This window comes from Pseudorasbora parva, chromosome 14 (genome assembly GCF_024679245.1).
Source record: "Pseudorasbora parva isolate DD20220531a chromosome 14, ASM2467924v1, whole genome shotgun sequence".
NCBI lineage: Eukaryota > Metazoa > Chordata > Actinopteri > Cypriniformes > Gobionidae > Pseudorasbora > Pseudorasbora parva.
Window position 1 is genome coordinate 43,242,885 of NC_090185.1, and position 22,479 is coordinate 43,265,363.

Consider the following 22,479-nt stretch of genomic DNA (forward strand, 5'->3'; position numbering starts at 1 on the left):
GCCCGTATAAGGTTATGTGAAAGTATTTGTTTATTTTTATGTAAAAGCATTAGTTAATTTTTATAACAATTTTTTTATAGATTTTTTTTAATGTATAGGTAAAATGTGTAAAATGGAACATTGCTCTTTTTGTTTGTTTTTTAAAGATTTCTTGGGAAAATGTTCCATATTGTGGAGTTCATCGACTCATCTGAAGTGGAAGTTGTGCCATCTTCATGGGTGCAGAATGGTACCTGTGCTTGGCCGACTTACAAATCTGTGGCTAAGATCCAGAAGGCTGTAACACTCCATGAATCCCCTAATCGTACTTGGTCTGCCTTCAGGGTGCGGATTATTCACACCACAGGTACTAATATTTTCAGAAAACTGTGATTATTTCATGACTGATACATTTATGGGGACGTTAACAACCAAGTATGTTTTATAGACACGTATCAGGAAGCTCGGCTCAAACTTCCACAAGCAACTCTGATGTCTGATTTGCAGACAGAAGATGACAATGATGATCGTCCAGCATACACAAAAAGAAAGAACAGGTTTGTTTGCATTAAGCATTTAAAGGGGCGGTGAAACACTCAGTTTCAGTCAATCTCATGTCAATCTTGAGTACCTATAGAGTAGTATTGCATCCTTCATATCTCCGAAAAGTCTTTAGTTTTATCATATTTATAAAAGAAATATGGGCTGTACCGAGTCTTTCCGGAAAAAACCGAGCGCCTGGAGGCGTATCGTGTGGGCGGAGCTAAGGAATGACAAGCGCGCAAAGCGGTGACGTCCTCAAGCGTGGAGGAACCCGTCGCTATCTCAGCTAATACAGATAATGATCCACAATCAAATCTGAGGCTGAAATAAATTGAACAGGAGAAACGGCAACATCAGGATGTCCGTCTCTGTGGTATGTACTGTATTTAGGGGCCTTTGTGTGCAGTTTATGAGGACATGATTCGGTTTATGGACTATTGTATGTGACTAGACCTTAGAGGTAGCAAGCAAAACGGTTTTGCATGTCAGAGTCAGAATAGTGTAACGTTATACAGAACAACAATGGAGTAACCGTTAGCGCATTTGAATGACGAAGCACGCGATCGTGTCGTTTACTGATGTTAACTCGCGCGACGAGCCAATAGCAGAGACATTTGAAGTTGATTTACTCACCGGCATCTTCCAAAGCAGGACTGCTCTGTCAAAAACACACTTCTCTGGTATGATTTGGTGAAGTCCTGTGACAGCAGTGACCGTGGAAATCCACTTTGCGACGCGACTGAAGCGATGCCTTGAAGCTTCCCGTCATTTCTGCGTTCAAATCGGTTCAAATGCAGCGCTGCCTTCCCGGAATGCTGTGCTGAAGCGTTGAAGTCGCTCGACGTCACACATAGGAATAAAAAGAAGCGCGGCGCCACATAAGTGTTCACGGACGACTGGATCTGCACCTGAGAGACTGTTTACAGCGTGCATTTCCTCTCTCCCTCTAGTTACGCGCGCGCGCACCCTTCCGGGAGAAGAGCCCGTACGGCCCATACAAGGACCTTCCGCTCTATTTAACGTCAAGTCGACCCATACTCGAAAAAAACTCGCCGAAACTTGTGAGAAACCGGAAGGAGTATTTTTAACACAGAAATACTCCATCAAACGTCCAACATTAGTTTTTGAAACTTTGTCTATGTTTAGGATGGGAATCCAAGTCTTTAAAGGTGTAAAAAGCTCAGTATGCATGAAACAGCATTTCACCCCCCCTTTAACTTTACTGCCGGTGTTTTTCATATAAACAGTGCAGTTAACCACAAAGTGAAAAGTCTGTTAGCGACAACAGAACGAGGGAACAGATAATTACAGATTTTTTTATTTTGGGGTAACTGTCTAATATGTAAATTGTACATATATTGCGCTGATACATTATAATCTGCAAGTTTTGCTATTTAACGTTGTTTTTTCTTCATGTATACGATTAGGGGAAATAAAAGAAACCACTCTAGTGAGGATGATGAAGAGAATTACTTTGCAAGCAAGAGACTGGAAAAAACAGTCAGAATTGAGGATCACTCAGAAGTTTTTGCAGCACCCCAAATACCGTCACCACCACGGACTATGGCAGAACCTCTGAGAACTCCATCCAGACACACAGATGGGATTGCAAGTCCTACCACCTCTAGGAATAATTTACGCCCATGTACCAGTGCAGTTGGAGATGGAGACAGAACATGTTGCAGCTCATCATGTGTTTGTAAGTATGAACTTCATCTTTTTAAAGGCCTAATTTAACTAGGGATTTAAGAGTCAACTGACTACCTACCAAAACACTAGACAAAAATACACAAAAACAAACTTCAAGTGCATGTATGCTTATTTTTATTTGTTTTTTTGCAGCCCTGCTGACTGAAGTTTTAAAAGCACAAGAGGTCATCAGACAACAACTTGCCATCATTCTGAAGAATCAGCAGAAACAGAACAGTGCTCAGTCGCAGAGTGATGAACTTCCAGACATCACCACATTCAACCTCCCTTTGTCAGATTTATCTGATCTGGAAAGGCTTGAAAATCAAATAAAGGATCAGCCAGAACAAATGAAGAAGTTGGTAAGTTGAGTCCTTGCATTGTTCACACAATTTGTCTTGTCTTGTATATATTATAATGACATTGATACTCAGTTACTGTTGTATAGTTATTTTGCCTGTAACACTGTTTAATGTTTTTTTATTTTATTTTTTATCTCTTCTTCAAAGGTTACCTATTTAGGAACTATTGGTGGGTTTTCGACTAAAGAAGCTGTGTGGCGTATCCTGGGAAAGCTTTTGACAAACTCCTTGGCTAAAATAATTAACTGGAGTGGCGCAAACCAAAAAGTGGCATTTCGTGCATTGGCCCTCAGGACTATTGTAGTCAGTAAGTTGATTTTATATACATTCCAGTACATAGAGGCTGTATACATCTGTTGTGTAAGATTACTTTCATATGAATGTTGATGGTGTATTATTATATATATATTTTTTTTTTACCAACATCTTTTCTTTGTTGCGCAACATAGTATAACTGTATAACTAACTGTTTTTGAATATGTTTTGCTATTTACAGATGCAGTGAGGACAAATGCCCATACCAAGAGCTCCACTGATAAAGAGGTGGAAAGGTATATAACAAGATGGCTACAACTTGCTCCTGACAGAGATGGAGGAAAGAAGGAAAGAGCGAAGTCGAACGTGTTTAATGTTTAAATTACTTTAAAAATTACTTTTTTATATATATTTGTAATTACAGGTATAAGTGTTTAAGATGTTTCATATTTTTCCTTTTTGCACTATTTTTCATATGGGTTTTTTTTTATTAAACTTTTTTTAGATTAAACTTTCTTGACAAATAGTTGTTTTAAAGCCCCACTTGGCTACTTTTCCTCTCGGGGTCCCCCTACAGTTTGGAAAAATAATGTCCTCAACTACTGTCGTAAGCTCTGTAATCCTACATCAGGGGATGCCATCGCGCGTGCATTTGTTTACATGACAGCCCTGATAGCCCTGAACTAGTGATGCGTGGTTCGTCTCATAACCCGCGGACCCCGTATGTCTATTTAATGGTCGCGGGTGCGCGGCGGGTTGTAAAAATATATACAGTGGTGCGGTGCGGGCCAAATAACTTCATAAAAGCGTCCCGCGGGTCGGTGCAGCACTAACAGTTCCCCTGAACACTGCAAGAGGATTTCGAGTTCTTCTGGCGTCGCGTGTGAAATGTCTTCATCCCAGGTAACGTTACAGTCAGTGGCATATGTTTCAGCATGTCATATGAATATAATTTCATGGGTTTTATTTTTTTCAAACGCCACATAATCACGATGCTCACGTTTACAAGCCAGCGTCATTATAGTAGTCTATTGGTTAGCGTTTTACAGAATCTATATGATCCTTCAGTTCAATGTCTGAGTGGTAGCTCACCGTAACAAGCAGGACAGCATCGGTCGGGCACGCCTCCTTCAGCTCACGCCGACGAGCAAACGCTGGTCACATGTTGATCCTCGTCCTGCCTTTAATCCCATCACTTTTTCGTTTCCTCTTATTGCTTTCCTCCAACAAAACCTTTTCTTTCTTATTTGTCTGTGCTGCTTCGGACATGACTATATTATCCGACGAACAAAGTTGGGCTCGCACGTCCGAATGTAAGGAAGTGTGTGTGTTGGTGGAAGTGACGTATATGCCGTAAAGCAGTCGAATTTTGTAGTTCTTTTTGTTCTCGGGTTACTACCCGAAACCCGAAGTTTAAAAGTACGATTAAAAACGATACAGACCCCATCAGGCTATGGCAGACGTGTCATTCAACCTATTGTAAGTCGATTTATCATCACAAGAGTCTTAAAAAATATATTATGAAGGTTGAAAAGTTACCTAGTGCTGATTTAAGATAGTTCTTGATATTTGTTCAGTTTAATTTTTTCCCTAATATATTCTAGTTTAAAGTATTTATGTATTTATTTTCAGTTGGTGTTTTAAGATGTTTCTTCATACTTGTATAATTTTATATTCAAGTAGCCATTTTAAGATGTTTCTTTGCTTGTGCATTTTTAACAAAACATTTTTCTTCAAGTATCTTTGAACTTGTGCTGTGTTAGTCCCTTTATACCTGTGCACTTTGATTATTTTTTTGGTTGTGCTTTAAATTGTTTCTTGATAAACGTGCAATTTTCAAAATAAATATAGTTTTTTCATATTTCTGGTCTTTGTTTTTATATCATTTGCAACAAAATTCGGATTAATAATGTTTTAAAGTATGTTAGAATTTTCTTTAAAAGTTGTATTTTAGGCTAAACGTTTTGTATCACATTATCCATTTGCTGTCATCTCAACACAAAAGTAGTATATAGGTTATTCAAGAAACATCAATAAAGGTAGACATTTCATAATAACGCAGCAAGAATGAATCGGGCCAGCTTTGGCGGGCATTAAGCATTAGTGACGGCCCGATTCCGGCTTGATTGCGGCAGCGTCGGCAGGATAACGGCTGCCGCATCTGGCCCGATTGATTCGGGCCAGAATCGGGCAGTGAGTAAACCGGAACTGGCCCGAGTGTATTTTGCTATCTGGGCCAGGTATGAACGGGAATGTGTTCCCGTCTCCTTGTGACCCAATCAACCAAAACACATCTTAATACCAGGTGTAAACAGGGCCCAAGTACTGTGGTTGCTCAAGTTATTGCATTCCCAGTGCTGTAGTGCATCAGTGAGGGCTTCTGGTGTAATACCTGTGTCAAATAAGCCTTATTCCAACTGTCAGTGAATGGCCTAAACAAACACAAAATCATATGAAATGTTTTGAACTATGCGTATGTGGTTTGAAACCCTATTCAAATTGCATAATTAGAAATCATTTTATGTAATTTTGCATGCCACGTGTAATATGAACATTTCATACATTATGAGAAACATGCTGAAAACCATTGCAGAAACAAGGTTGAGTTGTTACAAAGTGCAAGTCGAGTGGAAAAGTACAATATGGAGATGGCAATGATGACAGCACAGAATAAACCCATGCATACCAGCCTCCTATGTTTATGCCGCTGCCGTTAAAGATGGAGGCTAGTCCAGTGTGGCAGCTACAGATTGTCATTAAATAAGACATCCCTATAACAATGAGAGAGAAATCTTCAATTGTAAAAAAAATGTGATAACTAAACAGAATGTGACGTTACAATGGTTACATGATGGGTAGGATACTGTATTTTGACGCTTGACCCAAATTTCAATTCATAAGCTTGTGATTTGATTCTGATCTTAATTCAATAACAATTGATTTGGATAAATATTAGGCACAGTAGCTACATGGTCATTTTCCTCAAGGAAAAAAAACTAATCTGTCTCAGATGGTATTTGTATTAAAGGTTAAAATTGACAACCCACATGACAGTAATGCAGTTATTATAATGTTATATATTTTTTAAACATTACTAAAAATATAAATATGTAATCTGGTGCATGGGTTTAGGAAAATTCTCAGAAGTTAATTTTTAGCTGTCAATGATAGGCCTAAACCAGACAAGGTGTTGTGTACACAGCAAATGTTGTGTAATTATAACTATTGTGAAAGTCCCAGAGAATATCAAGAATATTTTTTGTCAGTATCACCCTCCACTAATCTACATCACAAGAACTTAATCATTATCTATGCTATGACCCTAAACCTGCCCATTTTAGTGAATGGTTAGGAGCTTCTAGTGCTATTTAAGATATTATGGATGCTCTTATGTCTTAATGAACCTTGTGCTGTTTCTATGCTTTATTATATTCAAGGTGGGGTTTTGTTGTACATGGGGCCATTGATGGAAAATCTCGCCTTATAACCTATCTGAGCTGCAACACAAATAACCGTGCCTCCACGGTGCTGACACAGTTTGTGAAGGCAACCTGTCTTTATGGTCTCCCTTCACGGGTGCGATCTGACCATGGGGGGGAAATTCACAAATCGCCCTCTTCATGAATCTTGTTCAAGGGGTGGAACAGCGGAGTCACATTACAGGAGAATCTGTTCACAATCAGCGCATAGAGCGGCTTTGGAGAGATGTTTTCCTGCATGTCCTCCAGTACTTTTACAAGTTGTTCTACAATCTAGAGGATTCTGAGGTCCTTGATCCAGATGATGATGTCCACAAGATGTCCCTGCAAATTGTCTTCCTGCCAGATATACAAAAGAGACTGGATATGTTTAAGAATGGATGGAATCAGCACAAAATCAGAACAGAGAACAACAAAACACCTATCCAAATCTGGACTGCAGGAATGCTTGCCAACATGGAGACAAACTGCAGAGCCATCAACAATATTTTTGGAGAGGATCCTTTCAGCACACAAACTCTAGAAGAGCTTTTGGCACAACATGGTATAGACAACTTCCCTGTGACTGATGACGAAGAACATTTTCCAGCTGTAGTTGTGGAACAACCCAGAATCAATCTGAGCCATCAGCAGCAGCAAAACATTATGCAGGCAATCGAGACCATCTCGGATGCTACTGTTAAGTATCAGACATGCTGCAGGGAAATTGCGAACACATTACAAGAGGGCTGATACACATTTTGACACAGCTTGTTTTTTCTAGCAACGTGCCCTCAGAGTGATAAGCCTAGACTCTTAAGAAATGTCAATGTCATACACCTTCAGATAAACGTTGCCATATGACTGAATTCCTGATTTAATGATGTACCCCCAGCCCCCCAAATAAATACCTTCAGGTAAATACTATGCTGTCTGATTCATGCTCTGACAAAAGCAAGTTTTCAGCTTGATTATTTGACTAATGTGAACAAAAGATTCAGACAAATGCAATCACAAGTTGATTCAGGTTTTATTGTTCCATTTATGCAGTAAAACATTTAGATGTCAGATGGGTCATTGTTTTACTTGATGTGCACTTTTTCAATTTAAAGGAATTATAATTGATGATGAAGTAAATGAAGAACTGTGTATCTATAACCAAGTACAAATCAAACATTAAAGGTAAGAATAATACAACACAGTAACTGTAAAACTTGTTGGTTCACCCAAAAATGAAACTGATGTTGATCTGCATACCCCCAGTGCATCCAAGATGTAGGCGTGTTTGTTTCTTTAGTAGAACACAAATGATGATTTTAACTTGAACCATTGCCGTCTGCCAGTCATAATACATGTGAATGGGTAACAATTCTATGAGAGTAAAAAGAAAACGTGCTTGGACAACGTGCACAAAACCCCTGCTGCTCGTGACGACACATAGATGTCTTAAGACACGAACCGATCGGTTTCTGTGAGAAACCCAACAGTGTTATTTTTTTTACCTCATATCCAAGACAAATCTCCTCTAGGGTTCCCATCTGTCATTACTTCCATCTAGTAAAGTCAAACTGGTGCGATCATATACATATTACACACACACACACCTCATTAGTGCCTGCGCGGATCAGTCAAATGAGGCATTTACATAATATATATATGATCGTGCCAGTTTGACCTTACCAGAAGGAAGTAATAGCGGATGGGAACACTAGATGAGATTTGTCTTGGATATGAGGTAAAAAAATAAATACGGTTGGGTTTCTCACAGAAACTGATCGGTTCGTGTCTTAAGACATCAATGTGTCGTCACGAGCAGCAGGGGTTTTGTGCATGTTGTCCAAGCACGTTTTATTTTTAGTCTCATAGAATTGTTACCCATTCACATGCATTATGACTGGCAGACAGCAATGGTTCAAATAATAAAAAAAAAAAAATCTTAATTTGTGTTCTACTGAAGAAACAAAGAGACACATGCATCTTGGATGCACTGGGGATACGCAGATAAACGTCACAGTTTCATTTTTGGGTGAAATATCCCTTTAACAATATCTTTACCTTTCTGGGGCTTAAAATGGAAATTACATTGCTGTCTATGTGGTGGTCTGAAAGCTCTCGGATTTCGTAGGGGTTTGGAACGACACGAGTTAGTAATTAATGACAGATTTTTCATTTTTGGGTGAACTAACGTTTCAAGAGAATTTGTGAAACAGTGCTGAAGTAAAGTATTTCTTTAGTCACCCGTACATGGAAAAAGGTGCATGAGGTATCACATGGTGCCGAAAGTTGGCGACTGCAAAATACCTTCGGTCATGTAGGTTCTAAAAGCTTCGTAAGTTCTGTGATTTGGAAGTCTGAGAGTAATAAGGCATGTGTTGGCCTCTGGAAATATTCTGGTGTCTTGACCAAATGTATGAAGAAATTCAGTTTTTGGTTGATGGGGGAATCCTAGAGGAGGCACAGACGAGGCTCCAGAAGCAAACTCCAACACCATTTCCGGTGTCAATGGATTGCAGTCACCTTCTGTAGTCACACAGATTAGAGAATGTTAGGGATCCCATTAGTAAAGACATTTAACAGCAAAGTAAAAAAAAAAAAAAAAAGGTTAAATAAGACAAAATAACTAGATTTTAATCTTGGGTAGATACAGATATCTGGCCAGAAAACTCTGAATTTTAATAACTTGGTGTTTTAAGGTTAAGGCCATGCAGTACGCACACACACACACGCACACGCGCACACGCACACACACACACACACACACACACACGTTTAAATACAATAGCAAACTCAGTTTAAGCAGTTTTTTGCAAATAAATTTACCACCACAAAGTGGTTGTAATGTTTCAATTATAAAATATTAAAAAGTCCACCTCGAAAAGAGTGGACAGATCTTTTGCCTCCAGTGGTCTGACTCCATTTACAAACAGGTCCTCAAATAGGTCTACATGATTTTTGAGCTCGTTGATCAGACCAAAAGTTTTAAAACCTTCTTCAAATCTGTCACAGGACATTGAGATTTTAATTCACAATCAAACTTTCCATTTACTACATTTTTTACTTTGCAAGGCATTCACATGGTTCTTATGATGGATACTTACTGTCTGAGAGCCAAATTGGTCCGCCCATTAACAAAGAACTCTGCTGCAGACTGGACCAGGGAATCCCTCTCTTCAAGAGATGAGATGAATCGAAGTGCTGCCATAATGTTCAAACTGTCCCCGGCATCTGATATAGCAGAATTTGCCTTTTAATCTACAAGTAAACCATTAGAAAAAGTAATGTCATGAAATACCAAAGCATCCTTTACAAATAAAAAAAAAAAAACATCCCTGCATAGATGAGACTGTTTAATGTATGGACAAGCCTAAACTTTACAAAATCACCTTTGAGAGTTTTTCTCTGAAGCTGCTGTCTGCTATTTCCTCAAAAGAGACAGGAAGTGTAGATTTACCACAGAGTTGCATAAAGAGACGAGTAGAAAAAAACGAGGGCCAACTCCACCATGAATTATGCTCACTGCAATCATTTTTGCAATGGTCATGTACAAGCCAGTCTCAAGAGCTGAAAAACAAAATATGTTTTTATATATACACACATACATACATACATATACACACACACACACACACACACACACACACACACACACACACACACACACACACACACACACACACACACAATTATGTGATTTCATAAATCAGTTTCATAAAAAGGAAAGGAAAGGTAATTAGATAATCCTCACCATGAGTATCGAGAGCCAGTAGTCTGTCATCTTCTGGCCCTTCAAATATTTTTGACATCTGGATTTCCCTCATCAGCAAGCGTAGGAATTCCCTGGTCGGTCCCCCGTCATCAACAGCTCCTTCTCCAACCCCATCAGAGTCCACAAAGATCACATCCAGCCTTGCTTCTGGATTAAAGCGCCTTCGTTTGAAAGCTTGCAGACCACCTCGTAATATGTTGTCCCGACTTACATTAATTTGATTGCTTGTGGGACAACATGAGAGATCAACTCTGCTATGAAGCTTCTTCAAAATCATCTGCAGATCAACTCTAAAACACAAAGAGGTAAAATAATTTAGCATGAATGTGTCTAAAAAGATAAGTGCTTTAAATTTCTTTAAAATATAGCACAACATACTGTGGCGAAAACGTTTCAGAATTATCTGTTGGTAAAGAAGAAGGTTGAGTGGGAAGAGAACGTTCAGGTGACCAGTGGTGATGTGTGAGAAGGAGAAGGAGCAGGTGAAGAAACAAGTGACCACTGTACAGGTGAAGAAACTGGTGACCAGTGGTGATATGTGTGAGAAGGAGAAGGAGCAGGTGAAGAAACAAGTGACCACTGTACAGGTGAAGGAACTGGTGACCAGTGGTGATATGTGTGAGAAGGAGAAGGAGCAGGTGAAGAAACAAGTGACCACTGTACAGGTGAAGGAACTGGTGACCAGTGGTGATATGTGTGAGAAGGAGAAGGAGCAGGTGAAGACACAAGTGACCACTGTACAGGTGAAGGAACTGGTGACCAGTGGTGATGTATGTGAGAAGGAGAAGGAGCAGGTGAAGAAACAAGTGACCACTGTACAGGTGAAGGAACTGGGGACCAGTGGTGATGTGTGAGAAGGTGAAGGAGCAGGTGACGAAACAAGTGACCACTGTACAGGTGAAGGAACTGGTGACCAGTGGTGATATGTGTGAGAAGGAGAAGGAGCAGGTGAAGAAACAAGTGACCACTGTACAGGTGAAGGAACTGGTGACCAGTGGTGATGTGTGAGAAGGTGAAGGAGCAGGTGAAGAAACAAGTGACCACTGTACAGGTGAAGGAACTGGTGACCAGTGGTGATGTGTGAGAAGGAGAAGGAGCAGGTGAAGAAACAAGTGACCACTGTACAGGTGAAGGAACTGGTGACCAGTGGTGATGTGTGAGAAGGAGAAGGAGCAGGTGAAGAAACAAGTGACCACTGTACAGGTGAAGGAACTGGTGACCAGTGGTGATGTGTGAGAAGGAGAAGGAGCAGGTGAAGAAACAAGCGACCACTGTACAGGTGAAGGAACTGGTGACCAGTGGTGATATGTGTGAGAAGGAGAAGGAGCAGGTGAAGACACAAGTGACCACTGTACAGGTGAAGGAACTGGTGACCAGTGGTGATGTATGTGAGAAGGAGAAGGAGCAGGTGAAGAAACAAGTGACCACTGTACAGGTGAAGGAACTGGGGACCAGTGGTGATGTGTGAGAAGGTGAAGGAGCAGGTGAAGAAACAAGTGACCACTGTACAGGTGAAGGAGCTGGTGACCAGTGGTGATATGTGTGAGAAGGAGAAGGAGCAGGTGAAGAAACAAGTGACCACTGTACAGGTGAAGGAACTGGTGACCAGTGGTGATGTGTGAGAAGGTGAAGGAGCAGGTGAAGAAACAAGTGACCACTGTACAGGTGAAGGAACTGGTGACCAGTGGTGATGTGTGAGAAGGAGAAGGAGCAGGTGAAGAAACAAGTGACCACTGTACAGGTGAAGGAACTGGTGACCAGTGGTGATGTGTGAGAAGGTGAAGGAGCAGGTGAAGAAACAAGTGACCACTGTACAGGCGAAGGAACTGGTGACCAGTGGTGATGTGTGAGAAGGAGAAGGAGCAGGTGAAGAAACAAGTGACCACTGTACAGGTGAAGGAACTGGTGACCAGTGGTGATGTGTGAGAAGGAGAAGGAGCAGGTGAAGAAACAAGTGACCACTGTACAGGTGAATGAACTGGTGACCAGTGGTGATATGTGTGAGAAGGAGAAGGAGCAGGTGAAGAAACAAGTGACCACTGTACAGGTGAAGGAACTGGTGACCAGTGGTGATGTGTGAGAAGGAGAAGGAGCAGGTGAAGAAACAAGTGACCACTGTACAGGTGAAGGAACTGGTGACCAGTGGTGATGTGTGAGAAGGAGAAGGAGCAGGTGAAGAAACAAGTGACCACTGTACAGGTGAAGGAACTGGTGACCAGTGGTGATGTGTGAGAAGGAGCAGGTGAAGAAACAAGTGACCACTGTACAGGTGAAGGAACTGGTGACCAGTGGTGATGTGTGAGAAGGAGAAGGAGCAGGTGAAGAAACAAGTGACCACTGTACAGGTGAAGGAACTGGTGACCAGTGGTAATGTGTGAGAAGGAGAAGGAGCAGGTGAAGAAACAAGTTTCAGTTTCAGTTTCAGTTTATTAGAGGATAACCCCTTGAGATGAAACATCTCGTTTTCGAGGGGGTCCTCAAAATAACATCAGACAATTACATTCTCACACATACAAAAACTCTTCCACACAAACAACCACCCCAATCCGTCCCCCCTCTGACCACAAAATATTCATATAAACAGCATAAAGAAATTACAATTTCAAAAACAAAATATTACAGGAGAGAACCATATTTGAGAGCACCGTATTTGATTAAGTCACCAAGAACAAACAGAAAGATACATATAACCCAAGTATACATAAAAAAAAAAAAAATACAAAAAAAAATAATAATAAATAAAATAAAATAAAAAATAAAAAAGTAATAAATTAAATTAGTAAAATTAATAATAAATAAATAAATAGACCATATATAATTCATCTCATATAGAGAAACATTTACAATGATCACGTGATTGTAAATAAGCTAACAGAGCTGTCTTAAAGAGTGGAAAGGAAGAGATGGACCTTAAGGAACAGGGTAAGCTATTCCAATCAAAGGGAGCTTTGAATTTGAAAGCGCGTCTTCCAATTTCTTTTGATATATTTGGGACAGAAAAAAAAAGATGATCATGGTGTCTCAGGCCATAAGTTGACCTATATGGGATTAGATATTGCTTCAAGTAAAGAGGATAATTAAAAAAGATACATTTATAAATAAACTGAAACCAGTGTAGCTGTCGTCTGGCCTTAGGAGATAAAAAATTCAATTGTTGATACATAGAGCAATGATGGGTTAGGAACGGACATCTCAACACAAATCGACAGAGACTGTTATAGACAACATTTAAGGGTTTCAAACATGATTCTGTTGTACTCATAAACTAAAGTCAGCATAATCAATAATAGGAAATAATAGCTGAGTTACCAGTCTTAATCTAATTAGTGGTGGAAAACAATTAATTGAACGATATAATAATCTTAAATTATAGTTTACTTTTCTTACAATAGAGTCAATATGAGGCCTGAAGGACAGACTGGAATCAAGCCAGAGGCCCAAATATTTAAATTTCTCAACATGCTCCATAAGTAACCTATCTGAGAATTTAATTGATAGACTATTACATTGGTTATACCGGACAGAACGAGTGGAAAATAACATACTATATGATTTACTTTTGTTCAATATAAGTCCGTTATCCGAAAGCCACCTTTGAATAATATTAAAATCAAATTGCAGTGAGGATTGAATTAAATTAATATCACGTTTTGAAGAATAAATAACTGTGTCATCAGCATACAAGAGAATTTGACTATCAACACAAATTTGAGGGAGGTCATTGATAAAAATTGAAAATAAAAGAGGGCCTAAACAAGAACCTTGAGGAACACCCTTATCCATTATCACCAACTGAGAGAAAGAATCATTAACAATTACACACTGACGTCTGTAATGAAGATATGAACTAAACCATAAAATGGACTGTTCGGAGAGACCAATATTATATAATTTGTCTAAGAGAATATAATGATCAACCAGATCAAACGCTTTGGTAAGATCTATAAATATTGCTCCAGTGGACAAATTATTGTCCAAAGACGACGTAACATCATTAACACATTTTGAAAGAGCAGTAGTGGTTGAAAAATTGGGCCTAAAACCTGATTGATTTGGAGAAAGAATAGAAAACTCATTAATGTATTTAAACAATCTCTTGAATATAATTTTTTCCAATATTTTCACTACATTACTAATATTTGAGATTGGTCTGTAATTATTAGGATCAAGAGGATCACCACTTTTATATAAAGGTGTTACTCTTGCACACTTCCACATGACTGGGACTTTACAAGTAGATATAGATAAATTAAATAAATCCCATAAAGGATATGCTAGAACATGAGAGGCAACCTTAATAAACTTTATCTCGAGATCATCTATACCAACTGCACTTCCAGATTTAATTTCAGAAATTGCCTGCTGCACCTCAATAGGAAGAATTGTAGTAAATGAGAAAGAGCTATTTACAACATTACTATTCACAAAGTTGGAATAACAAAAGTCAGGTGGACGTAGATCACAAACAGAAGAGAAATGTTGATTAAAAGCATCCGCTACAGAGGTTGGATTACTAATAATATTATTATTTATTCTTAATTTTGCAGGGGAGCTCATATTAGATTTATTCAATAGATAATTAAGTTTTTTCCAAAAATGCTTCGGATTTGTAAGGTCATTTAATTAATTTTTATAGTAATCAGATTTGGCATTTCTTGTTTTAACAGTACAGACATTTCTTAATCGCTTGTACTCAGTCCAATCCCCCAGATCTTTTGTTAAATGATATCTCACCCAAGCCTTGTCCCTTTGCTTGAAAAGAAATATTAAGTCACCAGTTATCCATGGTAGATGTCTACCCTTTACTTTAACTAAAGCCCATGGAGCATGATTATCTATAACTTTTAAAACTTCCGTATAAAAGAAATTCCAGGCATCATCAACATAGGGAATTAAGTCCATCCTGTTCCAGTTAATACATAATAAATCTTGAATAAATGCATCATTATTCATATTTTTTAATTGTCTTACCTTGATTATTTTAGGTGGTAAACGAGGTAACCTTATTTTCCAGGTACAAAAAATAACTGAGTGGTCACTAAAACAATCAGACAGAACACCTGAATCAACAATTCTATCTGGATGTGTGACCAAAATCCAGTCTAAGAGAGACCTGGAGTTCCCTTCCACTCTAGTGGGTTCACGTATTAATTGAGTCAGATTTAAGCTCTCAAACTGATTCCTCTCTTTCAAGGAGGATCTATCAAGCCAATTTCGATTGAAATCTCCCAGTACTATAATTTCATCAGAACAATTTAAAGAATTGATGGTACTAAGGATATTATTAGTTGATTCGGATAAAGAATTTGGGGGTCTATATATGTTTCCTATAATCAAACGTTTACTTTGATGAAAGCATATTCTGACAAAAAGACATTCAAAATGTACGGGGCTTTCATTTGCTATAATAAGATCAGAAGATAAGTTTGCGGAAACATAAGTAGCAACTCCTCCACCACGACTACCTCTATCTGCTCTATATACATAGACCACTGTACAGGTGAAGGAACTGGTGACCAGTGGTGATGTGTGTGAGAAGGAGAAGGAGCAGGTGAAGAAACAAGTGACCACTGTACAGGTGAAGGAACTGGTGACCAGTGGTGATATGTGAGAAGGAGAAGGAGCAGGTGAAGAAACAAGCGACCACTGTACAGGTGAAGGAACTGGTGACCAGTGGTGATATGTGAGAAGGAGAAGGAGCAGGTGAAGAAACAAGTGACCACTGTACAGGTGAAGGAACTGGTGACCAGTGGTGATACAGTATTGTTCAAAATAATAGCAGTACAATGTGACTAACCAGAATAATCAAGGTTTTTCGTATATTTTTTATTGCTACGTGGCAAACAAGTTACCAGTAGGTTCAGTAGATTCTCAGAAAACAAACAAGACCCAGCATTCATGATATGCACGCTCTTAAGGCTGTGCAATTGGGCAATTAGTTGAATTAGTTGAAAGGGGTGTGTTCAAAAAAATAGCAGTGTGGCATTCAATCACTGAGGTCATCAATTTTGTGAAGAAACAGGTGTGAATCAGGTGGCCCCTATTTAAGGATGAAGCCAACACTTGTTGAACATGCATTTGAAAGCTGAGGAAAATGGGTCGTTCAAGACATTGTTCAGTAGAACAGCGTACTTTGATTAAAAAGTTGATTAGAGAGGGGAAAACCTATAAAGAGGTGCAAAAAATGATAGGCTGTTCAGCTAAAATGATCTCCAATGCCTTAAAATGGAGAGCAAAATCAGAGAGACGTGGAAGAAAACGGAAGACAACCATCAAAATGGATAGAAGAATAACCAGAATGGCAAAGGCTCAGCCAATGATCACCTCCAGGATGATCAAAGACAGTCTGGAGTTACCTGTAAGTACTGTGACAGTTAGAAGACGTCTGTGTGAAGCTAATCTATTTTCAAGAATCCCCCGCAAAGTCCCTCTGTTAAAAAAAAAGGCATGTGCAGAAGAGGTTACAATTTGCCAAAGAACACATCAACTGGCCTAAAGAGAAATGGAGGAACATTTTGTGGACTGATGAGAGTAAAATTGTTCTTTTTGGGTCCAAGGGCCACAGGCAGTTTGTGAGACGACCCCCAAACTCTGAATTCAAGCCACAGTACACAGTGAAGACAGTGAAGCATGGAGGTGCAAGCATCATGATATGGGCATGTTTCTCCTACTATGGTGTTGGGCCTATTTATCGCATACCAGGGATCATGGATCAGTTTGCATATGTTAAAATACTTGAAGAGGTCATGTTGCCCTATGCTGAAGAGGACATGCCCTTGAAACGGTTGTTTCAACAAGACAATGACCCAAAACACACTAGTAAACGGGCAAAGTCTTGGTTCCAAACCAACAAAATTAATGTTATGGAGTGGCCAGCCCAATCTCCAGACCTTAATCCAATTGAGAACTTGTGGGGTGATATCAAAAATGCTGTTTCTGAAGCAAAACCAAGAAATGTGAATGAATTGTGGAATGTTGTTAAAGAATCATGGAGTGGAATAACAGCTGAGAGGTGCCACAAGTTGGTTGACTCCATGCCACACAGATGTCAAGCAGTTTTAAAAAACTGTGGTCATACAACTAAATATTAGTTTAGTGATTCACAGGATTGCTAAATCCCAGAAAAAATTTGTTTTGTACAAAATAGTTTTGAGTTTGTACAGTCAAAGGTAGACAATGCTATTTTTTTGAACACACCCCTTTCAACTAATTGCCCAATTGCACAGCCTTAAGAGCGTGCATATCATGAATGCTGGGTCTTGTTTGTTTTCTGACAATCTACTGAACCTACTGGTAACTTGTTTGCCACGTAGCAATAAAAAATATACTAAAAACCTTGATTATTCTGGTTAGTCACATTGTACTGCTATTATTTTGAACAATACTGTATGTGAGAAGGAGAAGGATTAGGTGAAGAAACAAGTGACCACTGTACAGATGAAGGAACTGGTGACCAGTGGTGATATGTGTGAGAAGGAGAAGGAGCAGGTGAAGAAACAAGCGACCACTGTACAGATGAAGGAACTGGTGACCAGTTTGGGGGTGTAGGGGAATGATAATCATTCACTGGCAAAGAAGAAGCCAGTTCATGTGGCGATTCTGATACAGGTGACTGGTTGGAAAAGGATGCGGTGAAATGGACTTCATCATTCACTTGAATGCTTGCCTCATTCTGTTCAACTTGACTTTCCTGTAAATACAGACCAATATTTTAAATATAAAAAAAGAACAGAAAAACAATAAAAACCTAAAGTAGCTTTTTATAAATCATCCACTGTGAGAGACATAACATCAAAATCCAGAAATCACAATATATGATTTTTTAAAACTATTTATTTGTATGATACAGCTGCTAATAAGTATTTGAACACGTGTCTCTCAGCTAGATTTCTGACCCTCAAAGACCTGTTACTCTGCCTTTAGTATTATCCTAAATTAGATGCACCTGCTTGAGGTCGTTAGCTGCATAAAGACACCTGTCCACCCCATACAATCAGTAAAAATCCAACTACTAACATGGCCAAGACCAAAGAGCTGTCCAAAGACACTAGAGAAAAAAATTGTACATCTCCACAAGGCTGGAAAGGGCTACGGGGAAATTGCCAAGCAGCTTGGTGAAAAAAGGTCCACTGTTGGAGCAATCATTAGTAAATGGAAGAAGCTAAACATGACTGTCAATCTCCCTCAGACTGGGGCTCCATGCAAGAGCTCACCTTGTGGGGTCTCAATGATCCTAAGAAAGGTGAGAAATCAGCCCAGAACTACACGGGAGGAGCTGGTCAATGACCTGAAAAGAGCTGGGAGCACCGTTTCCAAGTTTACTGTTGGTAATACACTAAGGCATCATGGTTTGAAATCATGCATGGCACGGAAGGTTCCCCTGCTTAAACCAGCACATGTCCAGGCCCATCTTAAGTTTGCCAATGACCATTTGGATGATCCAGAGGAGTCATGGGAGAAAGTCATGTGGTCAGATGAGACCAAACTAGAACTTTCTGGTCATAATTCCACTAAACGTGTTTGGAGGAAGAAGAATGATGAATACCCTCCCAAGAACACCATCCCTACTGTGAAGCATGGGGGTGGCAGCATCATGCTGTGGGGGTGTTTTTCTGCACATGGGAGAGGCCGACTGCACTGCATTAAGGAGAGGATGACCGGGGCCATGTATTGCCAGATTTTGGGGAACAACCTCCTTCCCTCAGTTGGAGCATTGAAGATGGGTCGAGGCTGGGTCTTCCAACATGACAATGACCCGAAGCCCACAGCCAGGATAACCAAGGAGAGGCTCTGTAAGAAGCATATCAAGGTTCTGGTGTGGCCTAGCCAGTCTCCAGACCTAAACCCAATAGAGAATCTTTGGAGGAGCTCAAACTCTGTGTTTCTCAGTGACAGGCCAGAAACCTGACGGATCTAGAGAAGATCTGTGTGGAGGAGTGGGCCAAAATCCCACCTGCAGTGTGTGCAAACCTGTGGAAAACTACAGGAAACGTTTGACCTCTGTAATTACAAACAAAGGCTACTGTACCAAATATTAACATTGATTTTCTCAGGTGTTCAAATACTAGTTTGCAGCTGTATCATACAAATAAATACATTTAAAAAAATCATACATTGTGGATTTTTAGTATATTTTTTATTATGTCTCTTACGGTGGACATGCACTTGCGATGACAATTTCAGACCCCACCATGATTTCTGAGTGGGAGAACATGCAAAATAGTAGGGTGTTCAAATACTTATTTAACTCACTGTATATATGTTATGATTATATTTCAAGAAAGAATGTATTTATTTTTTTAAATAAATACATGAGCTGTATTTTCCATATGCCATCATCTAAACACAGCTCCAGCACTAGTAGAATAGCTTGCCTTCCACTGAAGCTGCTATTTTCCATTGGATCATAACTTTGACTGACGTGGGTCATCAGCCAATCAAATGTTGATGTGTAGTGAAAGAACGGCCCAGAAGCCCAGCGATGTGTGTCTGCCTCCGCCGGCTCGCCTTCTTCCCATAGTGCATCCTGGGGCCATGTGTTCCTCAGGTAAGCCACACACACACACCCGGCCATCCACGTGATGTAAAAGAACACGTGATTCCTCAGACCAGGCCGCCTTCTTCCATTGCTCCGTGGTCCAGTTCTGATGCTCACATGCCACTTTTGGTCCTTTCGGTGGGGTCAGGGGTCAGAGGTCACCCTGACTGGTCAGCAGCTACGCCGCCCCATACGCAACAAACTGAGCTGCTCTGTGTATTCTGACAGCTTTCTATCAGAACCAGCATTAACTTCTGGAGCAGTTTGAGCTCCAGTAGCTCGTCTGTTTGATCGGACCCCACGGGCCAGCCTTCGCTCCCCATGTGCATCAATGAGCCTTGGCCGCCCATGACCCTGTGGCCGGTTCTCCACTGGTCCTTCCTTGGAGCACTTTTGATAGATACTGACCACTGCAGACCGGGAACAGCCCACAAGAGCTGTAGTTTTGGAGACGCTCTGACCCAGTCGTCTAGCCGTCACAATCTGGCCAAACTCGCTCAAATCCTTACGCTTGCCCATTTCTCCTGCTTCACACACATCAACTCTGAGGACTAAATGTCCACTTGCTGCCTAATCTATCCCACCCACTAACAGGAGCCGCGATGAAGAGATCATCAGTGTTATGCACTTCACCTGTCAGTGGTCATAATGTTACGCCTGATCAGTGCTTATAAACACAAACTTTTATGTTAGATATGATTAATCACAATTAATTTGACTGCACTTGCTAAATAAATTCACAATAACAGCAGAATTGAGACTGTATACTGTACAAAAACCTTTTTGAGGTAAGAAAGTAAAATATCACTTCTGGTTTACAATTTGATTTGATATCATTTTAGATGATAATTGACTACTGATAACATATGAAGAAGAAAACACTTCCTCTAGACTTCATGTCAAGAAGTAATTATGTACATTGAGTAAACAAGTCTAAACCAGAACAAAAGAATAAAACGTAAAGCTGAATCACTGAAGAGATTATTGAAGATATTTTATCACAGATATACTTTTTATTACCAAAAGTATAAAGTCCCTGATCCACATATAAGTTCAATTCATTACCTGTGAATAGAATGAAGCATGCCAAAAGAAAACGCCAGAGATGTCCCATAATGCTCCGTGTAGATGAGATATCCTTCTGAGTTTAAATCACTCCGCTTGCTTCCACAGGTGAAATGTGCGGCGTCTTTACGGGCTCCATCATGTGAGGTTTCATGTGTTGTTTAACACCTTCGGTAACCACTGACCTGTCTTGTTTTAACAGCTTTGGTTGAACTCATTAGTGATTGACCTTGTTTTTCCATTAGATGAAAAAAACATGTTAAGTGCCACACATTTAATTAGAGGAAAGAACAGCGGATTCACACAATAGCTATCATAGATCTTCAAGATGTCGCCACTTTTCTTTATCACATATTCTTGAACATATTTGTCAATGTGTATGTTTGCAGTGTTTTTATTAATATGAAATGTTTTTTAATTTCAAAATTCCAAATAATTGTTTTATTTTCATTATGCTGCCATTTTTATAGCTTTTTCATTATTTAACATAAATAACTCAAACTCCTTTAGAGTTGTGTATATAAGGGAGCTTCTTTAACATGGGGTGGTGATATACTATAAGGCAAACAGACCAAAACAAAAACAGACATTTCAATGCAGAATAACTGGCTGTAGCACTGGTTTTCTGAGAAACAAATGGGTGAATTTAGCATCTTTCCTACATATCTGTAAGCATATTATGGTTATTTTAAAGCCTTGCCAATTTAAATATTCAAGCACACATAGACGAGAAAGTGTCTCTCAGTTTGGTACTCGTGGAGCGCAGCAACACACATCCCGAGAGTCACACAACATAACACTATTCAGCTTATTTCAATTGGAAAAGTCTGAATAAAAACAACATTCATCAGCTCAAAATCTGTAATTTGTTCTCTGAAGACCCAAAAGAAATGGCCAAATATTGTCAGATTTCTATATAGCAGGCAGTTTTATTATGACAGCACTGTATCCTTTATGGCATTCAGAGGCACTTCAGAATTTAAACACAAATTTGCACAATTGGTCCTTTTTTATTGGAAGTAATTTTGAAAGCATTAGTTGGTTTTGGGAACCTCTTCATTAGAGCAGTTATATGTTAATGGGAAGTATTAATCAATTATTTATTCAGGATGGTTGCTTATTTACTTATGAAGAATTTCTCTCTCACTATAATATTCCTGTTTGCTGCTATATTTGGTGCTGTCCCTAATGGTGTCATTATGCTTTTTAAGGACCAATGATAGTTTGGACATGTTCTGAAATGCCTCTTCCAGACCCGGCTGACACATATGTAGGCAGGATATGATTTAAATCTACATTAAAAATAATAGAGATATCAAAGTTTAAATTAATTATAGTTGCAAATTGTCCATTCTGTGACTCAAAGCCAGAGACTCTTACATATTTCTTTGGCATTATCATACAAGAAAACTTTGGCAAGACATTTGCCAGGTCAATGTAAACTATTTATATATAAAGACCTTTGTTTTTTATTATTTTTTTCATTTTTGTGGAGCAATATGATATTATTTTGGTGTGGGGATGTTTTCTTGGCGTATATTTACACAATGCCAATATCTTTTAAAATAAAACAATTCCTAAAATGATATGTTTCGACCTCTTGGAGGCATTGGCAGACGTTCCCTTGGGCATCAGGCGCCATGGTAGAGAGTAAAAGCGTTTTTGAGTATAAATATGCAGCTATAATTCATGTAGGCGATTTTTAAATTACTATTTCATGTCGATCTACAATTGTTACACACTTAAAGGTGGGCAGGGCTCTACGCTAACTTTTTTCTTGAGGAGCACTTAATTAAAAAAATTTAGGAGCACAGTCAACAATTT

The 22,479-nt window shown here is 39.4% G+C and overlaps 2 protein-coding genes and 1 long non-coding RNA gene across 3 annotated transcripts in view; 1 reads left to right on the forward strand and 2 right to left on the reverse strand.

Moving 5' to 3' along the window:
- The window catches only part of LOC137040641 (NACHT, LRR and PYD domains-containing protein 12-like), a 274,172-nt gene that overhangs the window by 164,589 nt on the left and 87,104 nt on the right, over positions 1 to 22,479 (reverse strand). The window lies entirely within an intron of this gene.
- LOC137039644 (uncharacterized) lies at positions 73 to 3,862 on the forward strand. Its single transcript, XM_067414941.1, has 4 exons — positions 73 to 346; positions 428 to 536; positions 1,950 to 2,221; positions 2,365 to 3,862. The coding sequence occupies exons 1-4, from the start codon at positions 160 to 162 to the stop codon at positions 2,580 to 2,582; spliced, it is 786 nt and encodes a 261-aa protein (XP_067271042.1). The 5' UTR covers positions 73 to 159; the 3' UTR covers positions 2,583 to 3,862.
- LOC137039646 (uncharacterized) lies at positions 9,155 to 21,344 on the reverse strand. The gene is made up of 5 exons (XR_010897734.1): positions 20,656 to 21,344; positions 10,032 to 10,342; positions 9,670 to 9,847; positions 9,385 to 9,538; positions 9,155 to 9,283 (listed from the first exon to the last, which is right to left on the reverse strand). It is a non-coding gene; the product is annotated as an uncharacterized lncRNA (long non-coding RNA).

Bases quoted from the DNA above. Each gene is read 5' to 3' on its own strand.
- LOC137039644 (XM_067414941.1), top strand. From the start codon at position 160: ATGTTCCATATTGTGGAGTTCATCGACTCATCTGAAGTGGAAGTTGTG. The intron at 347-427 runs GTACTAATATTT...TATGTTTTATAG, and splicing joins GCGGATTATTCACACCACAG to ACACGTATCAGGAAGCTCGG. The intron at 537-1,949 runs GTTTGTTTGCAT...GTATACGATTAG, and splicing joins TACACAAAAAGAAAGAACAG to GGGAAATAAAAGAAACCACT.